The 17,353-nt window shown below is 43.9% G+C and overlaps 2 protein-coding genes across 5 annotated transcripts in view; both read left to right on the plus strand.

Annotated features, from left to right (window-relative positions):
• Nucleotides 1–13,409, plus strand: part of LOC119449545 (adenylate cyclase type 9) — a 122,961-nt gene extending 109,552 nt beyond the window's left edge. For all 4 annotated transcript variants that reach the window (XM_037712734.2, XM_049665293.1, XM_037712733.2 and 1 more), the window contains one exon: nt 5,291–13,409. In XM_037712734.2, coding sequence (XP_037568662.1) covers nt 5,291–7,183 — 1,893 coding nt within the window. In that variant the 3' untranslated portion in view covers nt 7,184–13,409. The remainder of the gene's footprint in view (nt 1–5,290) is intronic.
• A 1,449-nt stretch (nt 13,410–14,858) lies between these two features.
• Nucleotides 14,859–17,353, plus strand: part of LOC119449543 (CREB-binding protein-like) — a 57,757-nt gene continuing 55,262 nt past the window's right edge. The window contains 1 exon segment of the mRNA XM_037712732.2: nt 14,859–15,451. Within this exon segment, the coding sequence (XP_037568660.1) occupies nt 15,373–15,451 (79 nt within the window). The 5' untranslated portion in view covers nt 14,859–15,372.

Raw genomic sequence — 17,353 nt, forward strand, 5'->3', positions numbered from 1 at the left:
AAATAATTGAATGCTCTGCATAGTTAGTGTTGATTCCCGTATGGACCATTAATGCAGTTTTGTAATTCAGGAAAGTGTTGAACGGCATGACGTTCAGGTATTGAAAGAGTGGTAGTGTATGAGCAGTGTAACTTGAAAGAGTTGGAGTGTATAGGTCTTTTTTTGAGGGTTATAACTGGCTCTAAATACGTGTGGTATGTTGCACATGGGTGGCATTTTGCAGTGCATTCAGCTTAATACTACCATGTCTTTGTGCTTAACTTCTGTACTGAATGGTGCGCATAATGAACCCAAATGTGAATACACTGCAAGATTCTACTGATGTACTAAATATGAGTGTAAAGTAGCTATTGGTTTATTTGGAGGAGTCATGTGTAGCTGGCACTTATATTTTACACATCATCAACTATGTGACATGAAAATTGTGCTGGCAGGAAAGGTGCTTAATTTTGCGACATTTGCTGGCCTAGCCATTTGGTGCATGCTGAAAGTGATCATTTCACACTATGATCCACCACCACTGCATGTTCATAGCATGCAGTAAGTGCACCTGGCAGTTGGTTGTTGGTCAGATACTGTGTCGATCAGATGTGCGTGCGTCCTTTGCACTTTGTGCATCGGTTTGTACTGGAATGAAGTAAATTAAACCAAAAGAGCAGATTCCACAGATGTCATTCACTGCACACTGTGTTTGGTTGGTGTGTGTCACAAGCGGTATTATGAGATAACCTGAAAGCCCCTAGTGCACGTGTGTAGGTAGTGCATGAACCCTGAACTGGCATGAGTCAATTGAAATGTGGATGTTGAAGAGGGAATGCAGCAAAGGCCTGGCAGCAGCTGCCCTGTGACTAAGCCTGTGGTCCTTGGAATGTTTGAATACTGCCTTTGCCTGTGCCTCTTTCTCTTGCCAACTTCATCACCTTTCAAAAAAAAAAAAAAAGAAAGCTTAACCTTGCACCCGGCCGCGCAACGCTTGAAACAGCGTAGCTGGGCGATTGTAGCCCAGCATTTTCCGGAAGTGCGCGCAAACTTTTCATCTTATTACTCATGGTGATGACAATTTCCTTTTGCGCATCTTGGACTTACGGCCGTCACTGCGCGTTGCATAGCATAGCTTGCAACGCCGACACCGCGTTTCACCGCATTCCAGTGCCGACAACGCGTTCCAGCAGACCGGCTCCGTGAATGCGTCTCTCTCTCGCTCTCATTTTCTTTATCTCTCTCCCAATCGTAGTGCACAAAACCTCTTCTTCACTTCGCAAAGCACGAGCCTGCGAACGCGCCAGCTGTGGACGAAGAAGACGACGCTCGAACGCAGTCATATGGTTCACATAAATACTTGTTCTGCAAGCGTGGCTGTATAGCCTAGTGGTTACGACGCTTTCTTGGGACTGTGGGTACGCGGGTTCGAATCCAGCCTCGGCAAGAAAGTTTATTTTCTTTTATTTCTTGATAGTTTCGCGATACGAACCACAAACCACAAATTACGGCTGGCTTAAACAGCTTTGCTGTTAAAAATCATCTGGCATGCTCATGCGAACAATTTATTATTTGCTTGTCATATTCCCTTTGTGACCTGTGAACATTGGGTTTCTCTGTGGATCAGCCTGCTGGCTGACATATTGAGCGCACCTTCTTCAAATCAAATCAAATCAAACTTTATTCCAACATTCGGGATGCTGAGGGCCGGGGTCAAAAAGCCGCCACACGGGCTTGACTAGGACCATGACTCAGTACAAATGACAGGGACAGGCAAATACAGCAATGCAAAGATACATTTAAGGCAAACAAAATCGGACATTGCGCATAATAAACCAAACAATATCCTCAGACATATTGTAAGTACACATCCAGTAGAAACATAATTACAATGCATGGTGTCTAACACTGCAGGCGATGAATACACTATCCCATGCTTGAACAAGAGGAGTATTATAAGTAAATATCCTATGTTTTAGTCTTGAAATGGTGCTTATAAATTTATCACTTCTAAGGCCTGCGTGGTACTGCTTCATAAAAATTGTGTGATAATAATCTGGTAGCTTAGGCTTAAACTGTGGACACCCTCCTAACCTCCAGTCTATACTCGGGATGCCTGTCTAACCGATGGTTACCCTGTGCGTTACAAACTTTATATTTAACTCCAATGCCAGAGGCATACAAGATACCCTGTGGATGATGCATAACAGCCCATGCTTTTAGTGTATGGTAGGGACATATGCTATCAACAGTTCCTGCAAGCCATTCCTCTGATACACTTTACTATATTGGAGTAGATGTCAGGAGCACGTAGGTGTCTTTGTTTAAGGATAGAGTGCACTTTTGAGGGGCTGGGAGAGGGAGAGAGATGATTAGTTTGATTTAATGTCCGAAAGCAACGCTTGGGACTATGAGGGGCACTCTCATCTGGGGTCCTTGAATGTGGACTTAGATTAAGTACACAAGCGTTTTTGCACTTCACCCCAATTAAAGGGCAGCTGCCACGGCTGGAAATCGAATCCGCAACCTCACGCTTAGCAGTAGAATGCCATAGCCACCCTACGTGACAGTGGCAAATAGGGAGAGAGAGAGAGAGAAATTTGAGGAAAATGCAGAAAGGTCAGCTTGACGTAAAAAGCCCTCTAGTCCGCTATTTTGCTCAGAGGGAAAGGGAAGAAGAAAGACATGAGGGATGACAATAAGGACAGGCCGGCAGTTGGATGCGAAAGCTGTATGTACAAATGTATGTCTGGAGTGCCCGTTCACATGTCACGAATCTGAACACTTCTTGCTCAAAGGTACAAGAAGTGCATGAATGACCTGCTTTGTTGATACAGTATATAATCTGGCCAAGGGCCCAATAACATATCTTCAGTAAATGGGCTGTTGCCAAAGAGAGCTAATGAAGAGGCTAATGAAGGAGCTAATGAATATTGGGGTCAAGTGACATGTGTTTCACAGGCAACTGCGAGAAAGCGTTGGCTGTGAGAGTGAGTACATATACGACTGTTCATGAGGGTTCTCCGAGTGAGTGCACATGATTATAACATGGTAACAACAACATAACAATGATGACCCATGCCAATCAAACTCAGTGTGTGCGTAATTGTGAGCTAACAAGCTGCGCTCTTTCTTTTTTTTTTTCTTCCAATTTGTTCATACATTGCCAAAGCTTTGTAGTCCAAAGCTGTGCAGACAATTCATCTGATAATGGGTGCCTGCAATGGCAATTGCTATAGTGAAAGCGAGCTGCCTCTTTCACTTGCTTTCACTTGTGTCACAAGTGAAAGAGCAGCACTTTGAGCAGAAGGTGATATCCGACTTTGCACTGCTATTGCACTGCTGTGAGCAATAGTGAAGCGCTTCAGAGTGCAGCCTAAAACAAGCAAGGCATGCACTGTTGCATTCTAACTGTCCATGCATGAAATGTTTGACCGTGCACTCTGTTATTACGCAGCGCATACTGGAGGCCATGTGCTTATGTTATGTTTCATTTCATTTGCTGTCAATTGTAGCCTATAAAGTTTAAGCACAGCACACATTTTCTTGTGTTCTTAACTTATGATTACCCATTTGTGTTGAGTGGCATTTTAATAGCCTACCAGTGTACTTTAGTTACAAAATTTATAAGTACAGTTAAACCTGGATACAACAAAATTGACAAATTCCCGAAAAACTTTGTTATAAAGAGGATTTCGTTATATGCAGGTTCGGTATGAAAATTCGAAAAAGAAACGCTTACCGTATTTACTCGATTCAAATGCGCTCTTGATTGTAACGCGCACCCGTTTTCTGTTTTCGTCGAAGCACTCATCCTTGGAATATCACACCAGGTACGAAATGCGTGGACGCGTGTCGTTTCGCTTAAGCGCGAGGCGTCGGAAACGAAGAGCGAGCGACACGATGGCATCGTAGCGTCGTATAGTGTCACCTAGTGTCAGGTTAGTGAAGTGAAGCTCAGAGACTTGCGCAATAACCAAAGAGTGGTGCTGCCAGCGCGTTGAAAAAAAATCCTTTTTTTTTCTTCGGCAACATCAACCGGAAAAGGAGAGTGCCGGCTTGGCGGGTTAGGCCAGTTGCAGCAAGCGGCGGGATCAAGTTTGAATGAAAGGAGGGGGAAAGGTCACGCCCGCCGTGGCAAGATTGCCGGGTCGAGGGATGCAGGCCCGCCTCGCGCAAGCTCATACGCACGCACATGTGCGCTCACTCTTGCCTCGCAGTCGCCGTGAATTCAAGCGCGCCAAGCGCGACGCTGCTACTTCGCATTCCGTCGCGGCGGAGAAGGTGCTTCCAGTTGCTGCTCGCACAAAAATGTCAATTTGGGGCGAAATCTCTAGGTTGTCGGTGGGGAAAATTCGTTATGTCGAGGGGGTCTCCCGCTGCCACTTCGTTACGTATAGGTCTCAAATACATGTGCTTCTATGGCGTAACGGCGGGGAATAGAAAAACTTCGTTATATCCAGGACTTCATTATATGGAGGTTCGTTATAAGCAGGTTTAACTGTACATACTACCTACTGTTGGTTTATATGTGACTTCCAAGCATGACCATAACTTGCACTGTGCTTAGGCTTTAGTAGCGGTATGCAAGAATATGTTCATACTTTTGACAAAGACTAGTACATGTGTGTGTTGACAAAGCATGTTTTCTTAAATCTTGTACTATCATCATCTTTACGAAAGGGAACACATTTAACGCATGACAAATAGCCTCATCGGCTGCACGTTGCACAGTGCTACAGCAACATGTGAAAACAAAAGGAGAGAAGGGCACTTTTGTTGCCTGCACCCTTTCTTTAATGCTTTCTTGTATGTGTGCTTGTACTGCTCACAAGCGGAGAAGAATGTAACAGTATGATTGAGTGATCAAGCTACTTGTCATAACTCACCATTTACTTCAACTTCCAATGCTGCGATAGATAGAGTGCATCCATATCAAATTTAAATGAAACTGTTCTTGTTGATGGGTGTGCCACGATTAAGATGAAGATGAAAAAACTTCCATCATGGGGTTGCAAGCAAAAGAAGGAATTATGCTTTTTCACCTTTTGGTTTCACAGCTCGCCACAATGCCACACAACATGTGGCTAATAAGGCTATTGCGTACAACTTCATAACACAACTGTTTGTTCTCAGAAATCATGTGCTCATATCATTGTTCATCATTGGTTCAGAAAGACTTGTAGAAATGGATTTCTCCTGTCTAGAGCACTGGTACATATCTGCTTGTATTTTGCACAAATTTTGTGTTTCGCAGTGGATTTCGTCCATTTCTCTTTTAAAAAATTTTTCTTTCGTTGTGTATTTGCAGCTCCTGGACACTCCAACGCCGCTGTATGCACAGCGGGCCAGTGGTTACTGCTCAAGCTACACCTCCGTGGCAGACACGGGACGGTCCAGTGGCTCTAGCCTGCGTGGCTACAGCATATTCGTGGACCCTGCACTGATGCTCAATGAAAGCCTGTCACGGTTGCGCCACCTCCGCAAACAGTCAGACCTGCAGATGATACGCTGTATACAGCAGGACTCTTGTACCATGGACTACTTCATACGGCCACCTGTGAACCCTGTGACCCTCTTCTTCAATGACTCACAGATGGAGCGCAACTACCGGCATCGGCTCCACCACCGCGATCTTGCACCCACTATGGCCTCTGCCTCATTCACCACCTATTTTGACATATTTGTGGCACTGGGTTTTTATTTGATCATCATGTTTGCTTGCTTTGTGCTGTTTGATACACCTGTGTCGTGGCTGTTGTTTTGCCTCTTTGCAACTAGTGTGCATCTCTGCATTTTCATGCTTTGCATCCGCGAAATATTAGCCACTCGAGGCCACTGGGTAGCGGACTGTTTGGCGCAAATCTACCGCTACTGTACTGAGTGGTACCCTTGGCATGTGGTTGGACTTGTCCTGGTCAGCTTTCCCATTGGCGCCATCTTCTCAAATTTCACTTGTGCTGGCGTGCTTTCGACCCCAGAACGTACCAATGCCTTCTGCTACGTTGTCTTTGTCTCTCTTCTGCACTTCTGCAACTTCACCCAGCTCAACTTCTGGTTGCGCTCTCTGCTGGCCACATGTGCAGGGGTAGTTCTAGCTGTCCTCATTGGCTTGCCAGCGTGCCCATGCCCTTTGCGGACTCCTACTCGTAACGTCACACACCTTGAAATCATTTCTGATCTGGGAGTAGAGTTGCCAGGCGTCAGTTTCCATCGTGATTCATACAGCTGCAACCAGTCAGCCATTTATGAGATAGTGCTGCACGTTGTGCTCAATACAATCCTCGTCTGGCTGCTAAATCGTGAGTTTGAAATAAGTTACCGGTTGAGCTTTCATGGCAGTGCCATGGCAGCCCGTGACGAGCAGCGCATTCAGTCTATGAAGAATCAAGCTGACTGGCTCTTGCATAACATAATTCCTCGCCATGTTGCCGAGCAACTAAAGAACACGTCCAAGTACTCTGAGAACCATCGTGATGCAGGAATAATTTTTGCGAGTATTGTCAACTTTCATGAGATGTATGATGAGTCATATGAAGGAGGCAAGGAATATCTACGTGTCCTGAACGAGCTTGTGGGGGACTTTGATGAGCTGCTTTCAAAGCCGCTCTTTCGCAATGTCACAAAGATCAAGACCATTGGGAGCACGTTTATGGCAGCTTCTGGACTGAACCCCAAGCTGCGACGTGAGAATCCGCATCCTTTCACCCACCTTTTTGAACTGATGGACTTTGCAATAGCCATGCAACAAGTGATTGAGAACTTCAACCAGAATCTTCTCGAGTTTAACTTCGTAATTCGCATTGGCTACTGCTACGGTGATGTCACAGCAGGCGTCATTGGCACGACCAAGCTCTACTATGACATCTGGGGAGACGCTGTTAACACTGCCAGTCGTATGGATTCCCACGGAGTTCCTGGGCGTATACAGATTCCTGAACACTGCCTTCAGGTACTGCAGGAGCTGTATGTGTTTGAGTCACGAGGTTCAATATACATAAAGGGGAAGAACAACATGAATGTATACCTTCTTGTGAGGAAGAAAGACAAAGTCTTGTACAGGATTCTTCCATCGACGCAGCGACCGAGCCTTACTACAACTTCTACAGCAGATGAAAAAGAGAAAGCCGCTCCTCCTGATGAACAAGCAAAAGGTGATGAAGTTGAAAAGGAAGCAAAAAGTGAAGAGGGATTACCAGCATAATGGTGTGCGGGGCCTAATGTAAGCGTTGGCCCCAAATGATCTTGTCACTTAAGCAAGGCGGATACTGGTGACTGACGTTTTGACAATATGCAAGCTGCCATACTGCGGTCAACAATCCACATTAGTGGTGACCCAGCATAACTTGATCAAAATGCCAAGTTTCATGAAATGGCAGTGCTTTGAATGCATGTGTGTGTGTGCACACCGCAGTGTGTTTGAAGTGTGTTGCTTGTCATAGTGTACTACATGTATGTGTGAATGATGGAGAATATATGTTTAATCTACTAAGTACTTCAGCTAACAGACAAAGATAGAATGGTGTGCTGAATCTCACTGAGGATAGTAGTGCTTGGTGTTTTACACAATATTGTCATCCTTGATTTCCACCTTAGAAAGGTCAACTGTCAAAGCCAAGACGATTATGTGTTCACAAGACTGCATTCTGTTAAAGTGAAAAGACAAGTGGACAAGTTGCAGTACAGAAAATCTAGAAATGCTTTGGACAGTAGTGTTCTTGTGTAGGAGTCCTTTCTTTGTGTGTTTCTGTAAGCTTTTATACCATGTTCGTTGGCAGCTATATGGGAGATTCACCGAGATGCATGTTTAGGTAATTGTGATTTATTTTTTGGTTGTTGTCAATAATGTTTACAGTTTATACTCTTGTTTTTAATACTGTGTCATTTGCATTCGTTGGTTTGCAGGCTTTGCTGCATGGCTCATAAGTTCTCACTTTGTCGTCATTTTTGGGGAGCCTGCTTATTCCTTCCCGTCTGTTGTAGTAGCTGCGAACAATTGTGCATTTGCTTAACAGGATTCTCTTCTTGTTCATCTAGTTTGCCATACATATAGCAGCAATGTCGACATAGGCGAATACTGATACAAAGCACGTGATGGGGGCTGCCTGCCAACCGAGATGAATCGTAATCACGAATTTCTTGTGGGCACAGTCTCGACGATAAACCTTGGTTGGTTCTTCGTGCCTATCATGTGGTTCGGAATCCGGTCCTTCTCGCTTTTTTCAGGACATGCAGCTGTTTAATCCTTGGGGTGCCGGGTGTTTTTTCAAAGTGCAACAAATTTAATTTCTGTCTAAGTAACACATTAATGGGCTTTAAATTGAAATGTTATTAATTGGTGATATGTTGTGTAGCATTTAAAAATTTTTTTTCATCTGAAAATTCAAATGAAAAATTAGCACATGCTACTAATGATTTAATTATGATAATTAGTGCTTATCAAGCAATATGGCCTATTCGTTGCTGTCACTGTCCCTTGAAAACATATCGTAATCAGCATCAAAGTCCTCTGAATCAGAATTAATAAATAATAAGTTCTTGGTTTTCCAGATAGTTAAAAAATGCTGATATCTTGTGCCGGTCCGCCATGTTGAAAATCGAGAGATGCAAGCAACAGTGACAGTCGATAAGCTTTGCCGAGCCATCTGTTGTATAAAAACAGTACCTACCATAAACTTTTAGGTTATCTAGCTTTTAAGTGGATGGTGGAACCAGTCTACGAAGATTTCACAGTCACAAATTATCTCTGGTACGGCCAAGGGTCTCCATCAGCGGCCATATGATTATATTCGAGCAAGGCACATAAAGGGCTAAATAAAAAATCTTTTTCAGATCACGATTTCTCCGCTTATATACTATCTGCATTTTGTTATCATCAGCACTTTCCTCGTTTTGTGCTGATGAATGAGAAAGAGCACATTCAGTGCCATGGAAGGCACTTTAATGAAATGGGCTTTGAGGGACCAGGAAACGTGCTTAATGTACCGTATAGTTTTATTATATAAGACTGGTTGTTTTGGCCATTTTGGCTTGAGAAAGATGTACTGTGGTTATTATACATGTTGTAGCAAAAAGAAAAGACTGCTAAAATTTTGGATGGCATAGTCCTTTTACGTCCTTATACACAGAATCCCGCATAAATGGATATTAGAGTGGATTCATCCCAACTTTGATTGTGTTTTGTTTCTCGGAATACCGTGTTAGCATTTACTGACTGAATGAAAATGCAGGATCTGTTACAAGAACCAGGTAGTTAATATTGTAAATTAGTTTATTTATAATGTGATTTTTGTTTTTTTAGCTGTAGAACCCAGTGCAGTTGGCAACACCATGAGCTGATGGGACGAGCATGGGACGTAAAACGTGCAGACACCACAGCTTAGAAAGGAGGGGAAAGCATTGAATGTTGCATTGTTCAAGAAGACAGGTAGAAATGGCGTTGTCAAGCTAATCCACTGTCTCATTTGTGCTGAAATTTAACAGAAGGGCAGCATTTAACAGAGGATTTTGTTTGATACCAAATTTTGAAGCAATACTGCCCGTTTCACCGAGAGTGATCCTGAAGTGAGTGTTGTCTATAGTAGCGCTGGACTAAAAAGAGATTTACAAATTTGAGGGAATGGTGGCATCGTTCGTCAATAGGAGTGCGAAGGCCTGAATAAATTCTGATGGATGGCAGCATCTTCATTCAAAAGTGTGGAGTGGTTTGCCCTACACATGGCACTGCTGTTCGTTTCCCTGAGAAAATCAGCATTTTTGGTCTGGCAATGCAGCAGGCGACACATACAGTCGAGCCTACTTACACTAGTGAACTGCTTTGTGGCACTAAAGCTGTTTTCTGTAGAAGGTTGTTATAATTGGACTTGTCAAAATAACCTGTAAAGGGATTTTTGGAGTGCAAGAAATATGCTTGGTGAAGGCTTCATTAGCGAAAATAATGAATGTGACCCTTACTGCCAGAAATCGCTAAATAAGGTCTGCTTCAGTAGTGCTGTCCAAGTGATTCTTCAAGATAATCAAGCAATCTACATGTTCACTACATGTATTCTAGTGTGGCCCCATAATGATGCATCTCCAACTTTTAACCTCACTGTGCAAATATGATTTGCAAAGTATACACTTAGCTTGTAGATCTTTAATGTTGCGGCAACTTCAAACATCATAATTCTGATGTGAAATAAGATGCAATCTGGTGCCAATTCTGACAATGTCATGGACTGCTACTGACATCAGGAACCATGAAGGGGCAAAAAAAAAAGAAGGTACTATCTGAGGCTGCTCGAGAGCCAGTGAAAAGTAAGAACTAAAGAAAGCGTTAAATGTGCGCAAACAGCCACTCGGTTTTTTAAAAAAGGGAAGCGCTTGGTATTGATGCATTGTTCATCATGATTGGTTACCTTGAAGTTTGATGCTGTTACAAAGGTTGTGGCTAGCCTTAACAAATTATCTTCTGCCAAATTCTGCATGTGTTTGCTAGCAAAATGCTTTCACATACGTCTCATTTTATGCTTTGGCTGAGTTCCTTCTGCTTGTTCTAACCAAACTGACATGGCGATTTGGCTGTTATCACTCCATAGGCCTTTGCAAGATTTGTTAATTGATGAATTACTGCTCATACTACTCAAGGTTGTCCTGCAATGGACCGTTTTAGGTGGTCTTGACTGTACTTCTGGTTCATTCTGAATGATACTTGCTAGCACTGCATCCAAGTATTCCATTATACAAAACCCACTGCCAAATGCTGCTTCTGTGTGAAATTTTACTGTGAGCGAGCTAGCAGTTGAGAGTGTTCACAGCTAAACTTATGGTCCTGAACTATGCAACATTCAGTATGTACCTAGTGAAATTGATCTTTCTTCAGAGTGGTGAAATAAACCTAGGGCTTCTTGCAAATGCTGATGAGCATCTGTGACAATTTAGGGGGTGTCTGGCTTTCAGTACCAGAGAAGAAAAAAACACGATAAAAGGATGTCATGCACGTAGTGAAATTATGCACTGTGTTCCATGGTTAGCAGCGGCATTATAATATGCCAAGAACAAAAGATAAGAGGTGTAATTTTTGTGTCTCTGCTGCATTAGTGAATGAAGCATCGAACACGTGTTTGTTAGATTTAGTTTCTCATTTCTTATGCCAGTATCTTTAGGCATAAATTTGGATGTAAGTTTGACGGTACATTAGCAGAGAGCTTTAGCTAACGTGTACTTTTTGACACTGATGTGCTGGTGAAATACCATCACGGAAGCACAAAAAGCAGCCCTGGCAGTGATTCTGGTGATGCTTTCTGTGGCTCTGTTTTCTCAGCAACTAATATTAAAGTTGTCATGGTGGCATAAGCTTTTTAGTGCTAGATCTTTCTCGACCGAAAAGTGCCACACAACTGAAGAATGTTGCAGCACATTTTGTTTGAACAAAGCATTGCCAGATTCAACTATGAGTGATGCTGGGTTTTCCTTCATGGCATTCCACTATTACAGTAATGTCAAAGCACATGCACACTGACTAAAATTCTGCATTGTGTGTTGCAGAAGACTACTAATGCAGTAGGCTAACACAATTTTCTGCTGCTTTGTACTGGAAGAGAGCACCTGGTTTTGTGACAAACTGTATGGTGTAATCTTTTTTTTTTTTTTTTTTTTTTGTCTGAGAACTCTTCTTGCATTGTATGATAATTAATTGTTTTAGATGAATCTTAAGACAGAACTCTGAAGTCTGGAAATTGTGCAGAACAGTGTTTGTAGTGTGTGAAGCTGCATCCCAGGAGCTTAAGCATTCAAGCGTGGTGTGCTTGTGCCAGGAGGTTATGTTTTGCTAAGGCACAGACTTGCATGTTACTGGATCCACTGTTTTTTCAGCTGCTGCTGTACGAGTTTACAGCTGAAGTCAAAACACGAGCCATGCTACCTATCCTGAATTTACACAACTTTTTACTGGTACTAGATGTCTAGGCTTTGTACTTTTCTAAAAAAAAAAGAAGAAAAAAAGAAAAATGTTGATGTTGTGCCTAGGGTAGTGAACACACAGTTCAATCCAAAGTGTTTGCACCTCATGCTAGGGAAGAGTGACTGTCTTCTCAAGCAAAGCATCTAGTCACGTGTTGTTGACTTTCACATAATGCTGGATGAGCAGTCTATTGTTGATGACAATATCATCTACAGGCAGGCGCTGTGTCACATGTGGAAGTGCCAGTATGGAATGTGTCTGTCGCACATTTCAGGCCCTTGGAGGATCTTTTTGCACGATTTTTACACGCATGTTCTGCCTCATGCTCTGGGGTTGCATTCCAACAGTCCCGATGCACAGTTACGCCTGAAGGCTGAAACACGCCTGTTTGCAGGACAAATGGGCATCCCTTTGGCAATCAGGAAGCAACCCTGGTACCAAGTGTCTCCTTTGCTCTGCCTTGTTAATGTTCACACAAAAACTCAGTCACAAGTGTCTATAGCACTGCATGCGCTTTTTATACCAATTCCTTCGGAGAAAGCGCCTCTCCTGGTGATGTGTGTGTTGCCTACTTCGATTTTGTATGCTCTGTGCTAAATGCTATAACAGTATGGTACTCGGTAAACGCGATTCCGTCTCCATGCGAGAGAAATGGGCGCCTTTGAGATCTTTTTGTGATCCACCCAAACCCACATGGCCATCACATGCAGAGAAAGCCCAGTATTCTAAAGGTGCCAATGATATCCGTTGCCTGCAAGAAACTTATGTGGAATGAGCACTTGAATGTCACTTTGCACACACCAAAGCACAGTATTACTGCGGCCATTGTGAGTGATGCCAGGCTATTTGTTTCTTATATCTGTTCTTGTATACAACCTAACCAGAGGAATACAGACAGAAAAATAGAAAAAAACGGTGGGGACTTTTCTAGTCATGGTGAATTTCTGGACTGTTCTTGTGAATGTGGCTGGCCATTACATGTGTGGTGAACCGTGCGTGTTCTGTCCATTTGTCTCCTACTACTGACCACCACCAACTTAATACTACTATTTGCATATCATTACCTTCAGTGTTGGGATCATCTACACACATATTTGTTAAATGTGATCTTTGCGCTACACCTGAAATGTTTTAAAGGGGGCAGGAAGTGATTTGTTGCTTCTGGATGAGATTGAGTGCTAGTGTGTTGGATCCATTTTTTACTCATATGTCCTTGCTGATGATCAAAGGTTTCTTTTTCAGAAGTTATGTTGATTTGTTAATGTAAAAAAGTATGTTGATATTATTGTTATGTTTTAGGTTTGAGAGTTTAAACATTCACTGGTCACTGCATTCTAAAACAAATTTAGGTGTATATATATTGAATATTATGAAAAAAAAAAAAAAGATATGCTTGTTTTCTATGTACAGTTTTATGTTTTTCTGTCTGTATAGGAGATTCCCAAATAAATTATTTATTCAATTTGTACATAAAGTGTTCTGAATCATTCGTGGACTACTACAGATATTCTGGACGTCAAGGTGAGAAAAAAGCTGTGCGATGAAACCTAAAGTGATAGTCAACTGAATGCCATTTGTTGGAAATATCAGAACATTTCGTTGAATATGTGCTGTAACATTGGTGTCACAGAAATGTAAAGGACGCGTTTGGCATAAAAAGATCGAGTTCTTATTGAGCACAAGTGCACTGGTAAGTATCTTACCAATTTCATGCATTTTTACAAATTTCCAAAGTTCGAAAATCAATCGTCAAACTGCCCAATTAGCGGCAAGTCAACCACTTCTAGGCCAGCTTCGGCTACTGCGTTAACCTGCGCGTTTCGTTTACATTGGACGTAGTTAAAGTGGTTGTTGAAAACGCTGACGCATCGTTTAAGTCGATACAATTTCCAATTTCAACTGTTCCCTCAAGTTTTCTCATGCCGCCCCACCCGCTTAACCGCCGGCCTCTTGGCTAATCCCCCGTAGCGGGTGCAAGCAAGCAAGTTCATGCACCGTGCTTGCCTTCTGCGTGTAATACCGATTGCGATTGAGTTCGATCGGGATAGAATTTCTCGACCGCAATTGGCTCCCTTTTGGAGTTTGCGCAAATGAGCAAATCACAATCGAAAGTGCACTGTGTGACAACGGTACAAGAACTTACGTATGCAGCCGTGTACGGCAGGTCGGTAGCTTTGATTTTATACAGCCAGAAACGGTAAACTAGTTGCACCTCAATAATGCCAGGCCCTGGTAAGTATCTTGTAAGCAATAGCTGTTCTTTGCGCTCTAGCTAAAGCTGCAATAACGGGATTGGCGAACTTGCTGGCTGTTGCTTGAACATAAACACGGATGTCCCGGCGATCAGCTGATGCGCGAGTTAACCGATGCAGCAGCGCATGGCGTCTGAGGTTAATACAGGCTTGCTGTAACTGCTGCGATTAACATCAACCGTCAATAAATGTGCACGTAGTCAACGCAGGCATTTCAATAGTGCTTGGCATCCAATCAAGCGGAGCAGCGCAAGAACTCGCGCTGGTGTATGTACTACATACAAGGGACCATTCAATCAAATGACCGCTACAAAAAGAAACAAAATAAATGCATTAACAACCCCTTCCGAATAATACGGCTACAATAAAGACGGAAGCAACCAATCTGCAGAATTCAAGGCATTTAATACGCATTTACATACTCAAATTTCGGAAAGAACAAGAAATAAAGTCGAGCCATGCGAATGAAACCGCGAACAGCCGACTTGCCGCACGCAGTGCACCATGGGAGAGCAGCCATTTGCGCCCCACAATGCATCGCTCAACGCGGGTTTTCGGAGAGTCTTCGGAAGGTGCTCGGCAAATTCCGGAGCGTGTTCGGGATGCCATTACTGCGAGCAGGTAAAAGTGAGCCAATGGCGTTCTAGGCATTGCACCACGTGAAAAATTCTGACCAATCACAAGCTTTTATTTCCTTGGCAATGTTTGCTCGGCAATCTTCGTTGTTTTCTCTGACAAGCGTAGAAAAACTTTTCATCAACAGCCGCCATATTGGATGAATAAGGGGCCTAAATTTTCAGGAACTGTGCTCTGAATTTTGGCTTCTTTTTTCGTCTAGGCTGTCGTTTTTGAGACGACTGTACACCTCCGTTCTTCATGGAGTAACTCCGGTAAGGGATTGGGAAGCCTTCGTCGTGTGATTGCGGCTCCGGACGGCCCGATGCTCGGCAGTGCTTGCCTGGGCAGTCGCGGAGCGTTGAAGTTTTGATGGGGTAGTGCGATGCCGTAGAACGCGATCATGAAGAGACTGTCCCCGTGCCTTGACCATGAAGAAGAAAATCGGACTGTGCTACCATATATTTGTGCGTGGGTTGAACCATCAGATCTTCTAAAAGTGTATTGGTATGTCGAGGATTTAAATTCTTGATAATCTTCCCCATTCTTGAGCGCATAGGGCATCAGTGGTTTAGGCTTATCAATATGGCTGACCATCTTGTGGATGGGCCGCCGAATAAGCGGCAGAAGTTGGCAGAAACTGGCCTGTCGTCGGACAGCGCAGGTGAGTGCACCATTCCGTTTCTTTTTCATGCCTTAACTGTCTCGGTGATAATTTCTTTGGCTGAAACTGTGTCTAACGCTGTGATGCTATGTATTGATGCACTTGCTCGCCTGTCGCTCGGCAGACCCATGTTTTGGCTCCCGTCTCGTCGTTTTGTGATCCCGCTAGTGCTTGTCGACCGCTTACCGGCGCTACACCGTGCTTATCGTTGCTAATGTGTAGTCTTGCCGCTGTGATGCTTTCAACTTGTCGTGTGGTTCTGAACGTCGTCCGCTAGCGATGCTGTCGGTAGCTTTACTTCCCCGTGCGTACGGCAGAGTCGTGTTCGTTTGCTGATGGCTGCGATTTCGTTCGAATTGCGACTGGTGATGTTTGGGTGCACACCTGCGTACAAAACCAAGGTGGTATCTCAGACGAGCGGTTAATGCTTTGGCGGAAGAATGATCGAAATTTGCAAGTTTGCCGATGCCTCTGCGGGTCGACTGCCCGCTAACCCTAATTGCGTTTAGAAAGTGCTTGAATCGTACCGTTTGTGTGCAAAAATAATTCATTTCTGGCACTGTGTGTTAATGAGGGGCTCGTGAGTATCGTTCGCCTTCGTGCCGCGGGCGAAAAAGATGCATTAACTCCGCTTATAATTCGTCGACTGGCTTCACCCGCGCCCTGTGTTCCCAGCGGGGAATGTTGCTCGGATCGTTTCCTCGGCGGCCCCGCACACTTGTTCGCGCTCGGGACGTTTCTGTGCTGCGCAGCTTGTGTGCATGTCTACCGATTTGCAAAACGTTTCATTCGCCACTGTTCTCACGTGCCTCGCGCTGAGCGCCGTTTCGGGCGTCCCGGTGCCCGCGTCAGATGTTTTAGCGTCTTCTCTTCCTGCTGCCGCCGCCACCGCGAACTCGACCTCTTTGGGCGGGATCGCGGCGTGGTGCCACGGGAAACGCGAGTGTGCATTCCCGCTGGAACATTTGTAACATCGCTTTCGCCATCCTCGCGGTAGAGCCGGCCAGTGTTTTCCGAGATCGGCAGGTTTATTGATAAACATTGCAGGGGGGAGTGGCCGCGGGAATAGTCCGTTGGAATGCGCCGCGAAAGGCCCGACGTCTCGGACTGACACAGATTCAGGTTGCCGGCCATTTCGTACCTGTCATGATTGGGTCTGCCGAAGCGTAGATCGGGCTCGTGTATCTGGACGGCTGGTGCTCGCTGGGTACCTTTCGCGGAAGCCGATGGCAGCCAGACGTCGCTGGTGCCTACAAGGCACTGTTTTCAGAACTCTCGGCTGTGTGCCTTCTCCATTAAATGAGCTTCCCATGAGCTGTTTACGTTTATCTTAAGTAAAAATTTTGACTGCCCTCTCGCGCAACAAACATCAGCTTTGCGCCAGTTACTCGGCTGACATTTCCGGCAGATGTAATCAGTACCAGCGCCACGAAAACTATTTTATCATTTGTGTGAGAAAAAAAAAATCGGGCATGTATTAGAGGCCGCAATTGCGCGTGTTTCGATCGTTTGTTGATAGATCAGTGAAAACTACCTGTTGCAATTATCAGGAAAGCAATCACAACACTATGTTTAGAAATGCAGTCTTGTTTTATGAAAGTCATATTTGCACCGTAAAGTCGTCTTTCATGTTTATCCAGGAAAATAAAAGGCTAGGTAGGACATAATCTTCAAATTATGTGAGTATTCTTAAGTATACCAGATCTGTAAACACACTGAAGTGCACAAGTGCAAAAACTACTTAATGTTGGTTTGTAATTTAGAATGTAAGCTGGGGGCAGTGTTTTCCTGTTTTTAATGTTTAGTAGCCCATTCTCAGTTGCTGATGTACTTCAGCTAAATTGATTAAGGGTAATGTTTTCTTTTGAGTGCTGATGTGGGCATGAGAAGAAAATATAGTGC

Source organism: Dermacentor silvarum, chromosome 4, assembly GCF_013339745.2.
Source record: "Dermacentor silvarum isolate Dsil-2018 chromosome 4, BIME_Dsil_1.4, whole genome shotgun sequence".
Classification (NCBI taxonomy): Eukaryota; Metazoa; Arthropoda; class Arachnida; order Ixodida; family Ixodidae; genus Dermacentor; species Dermacentor silvarum.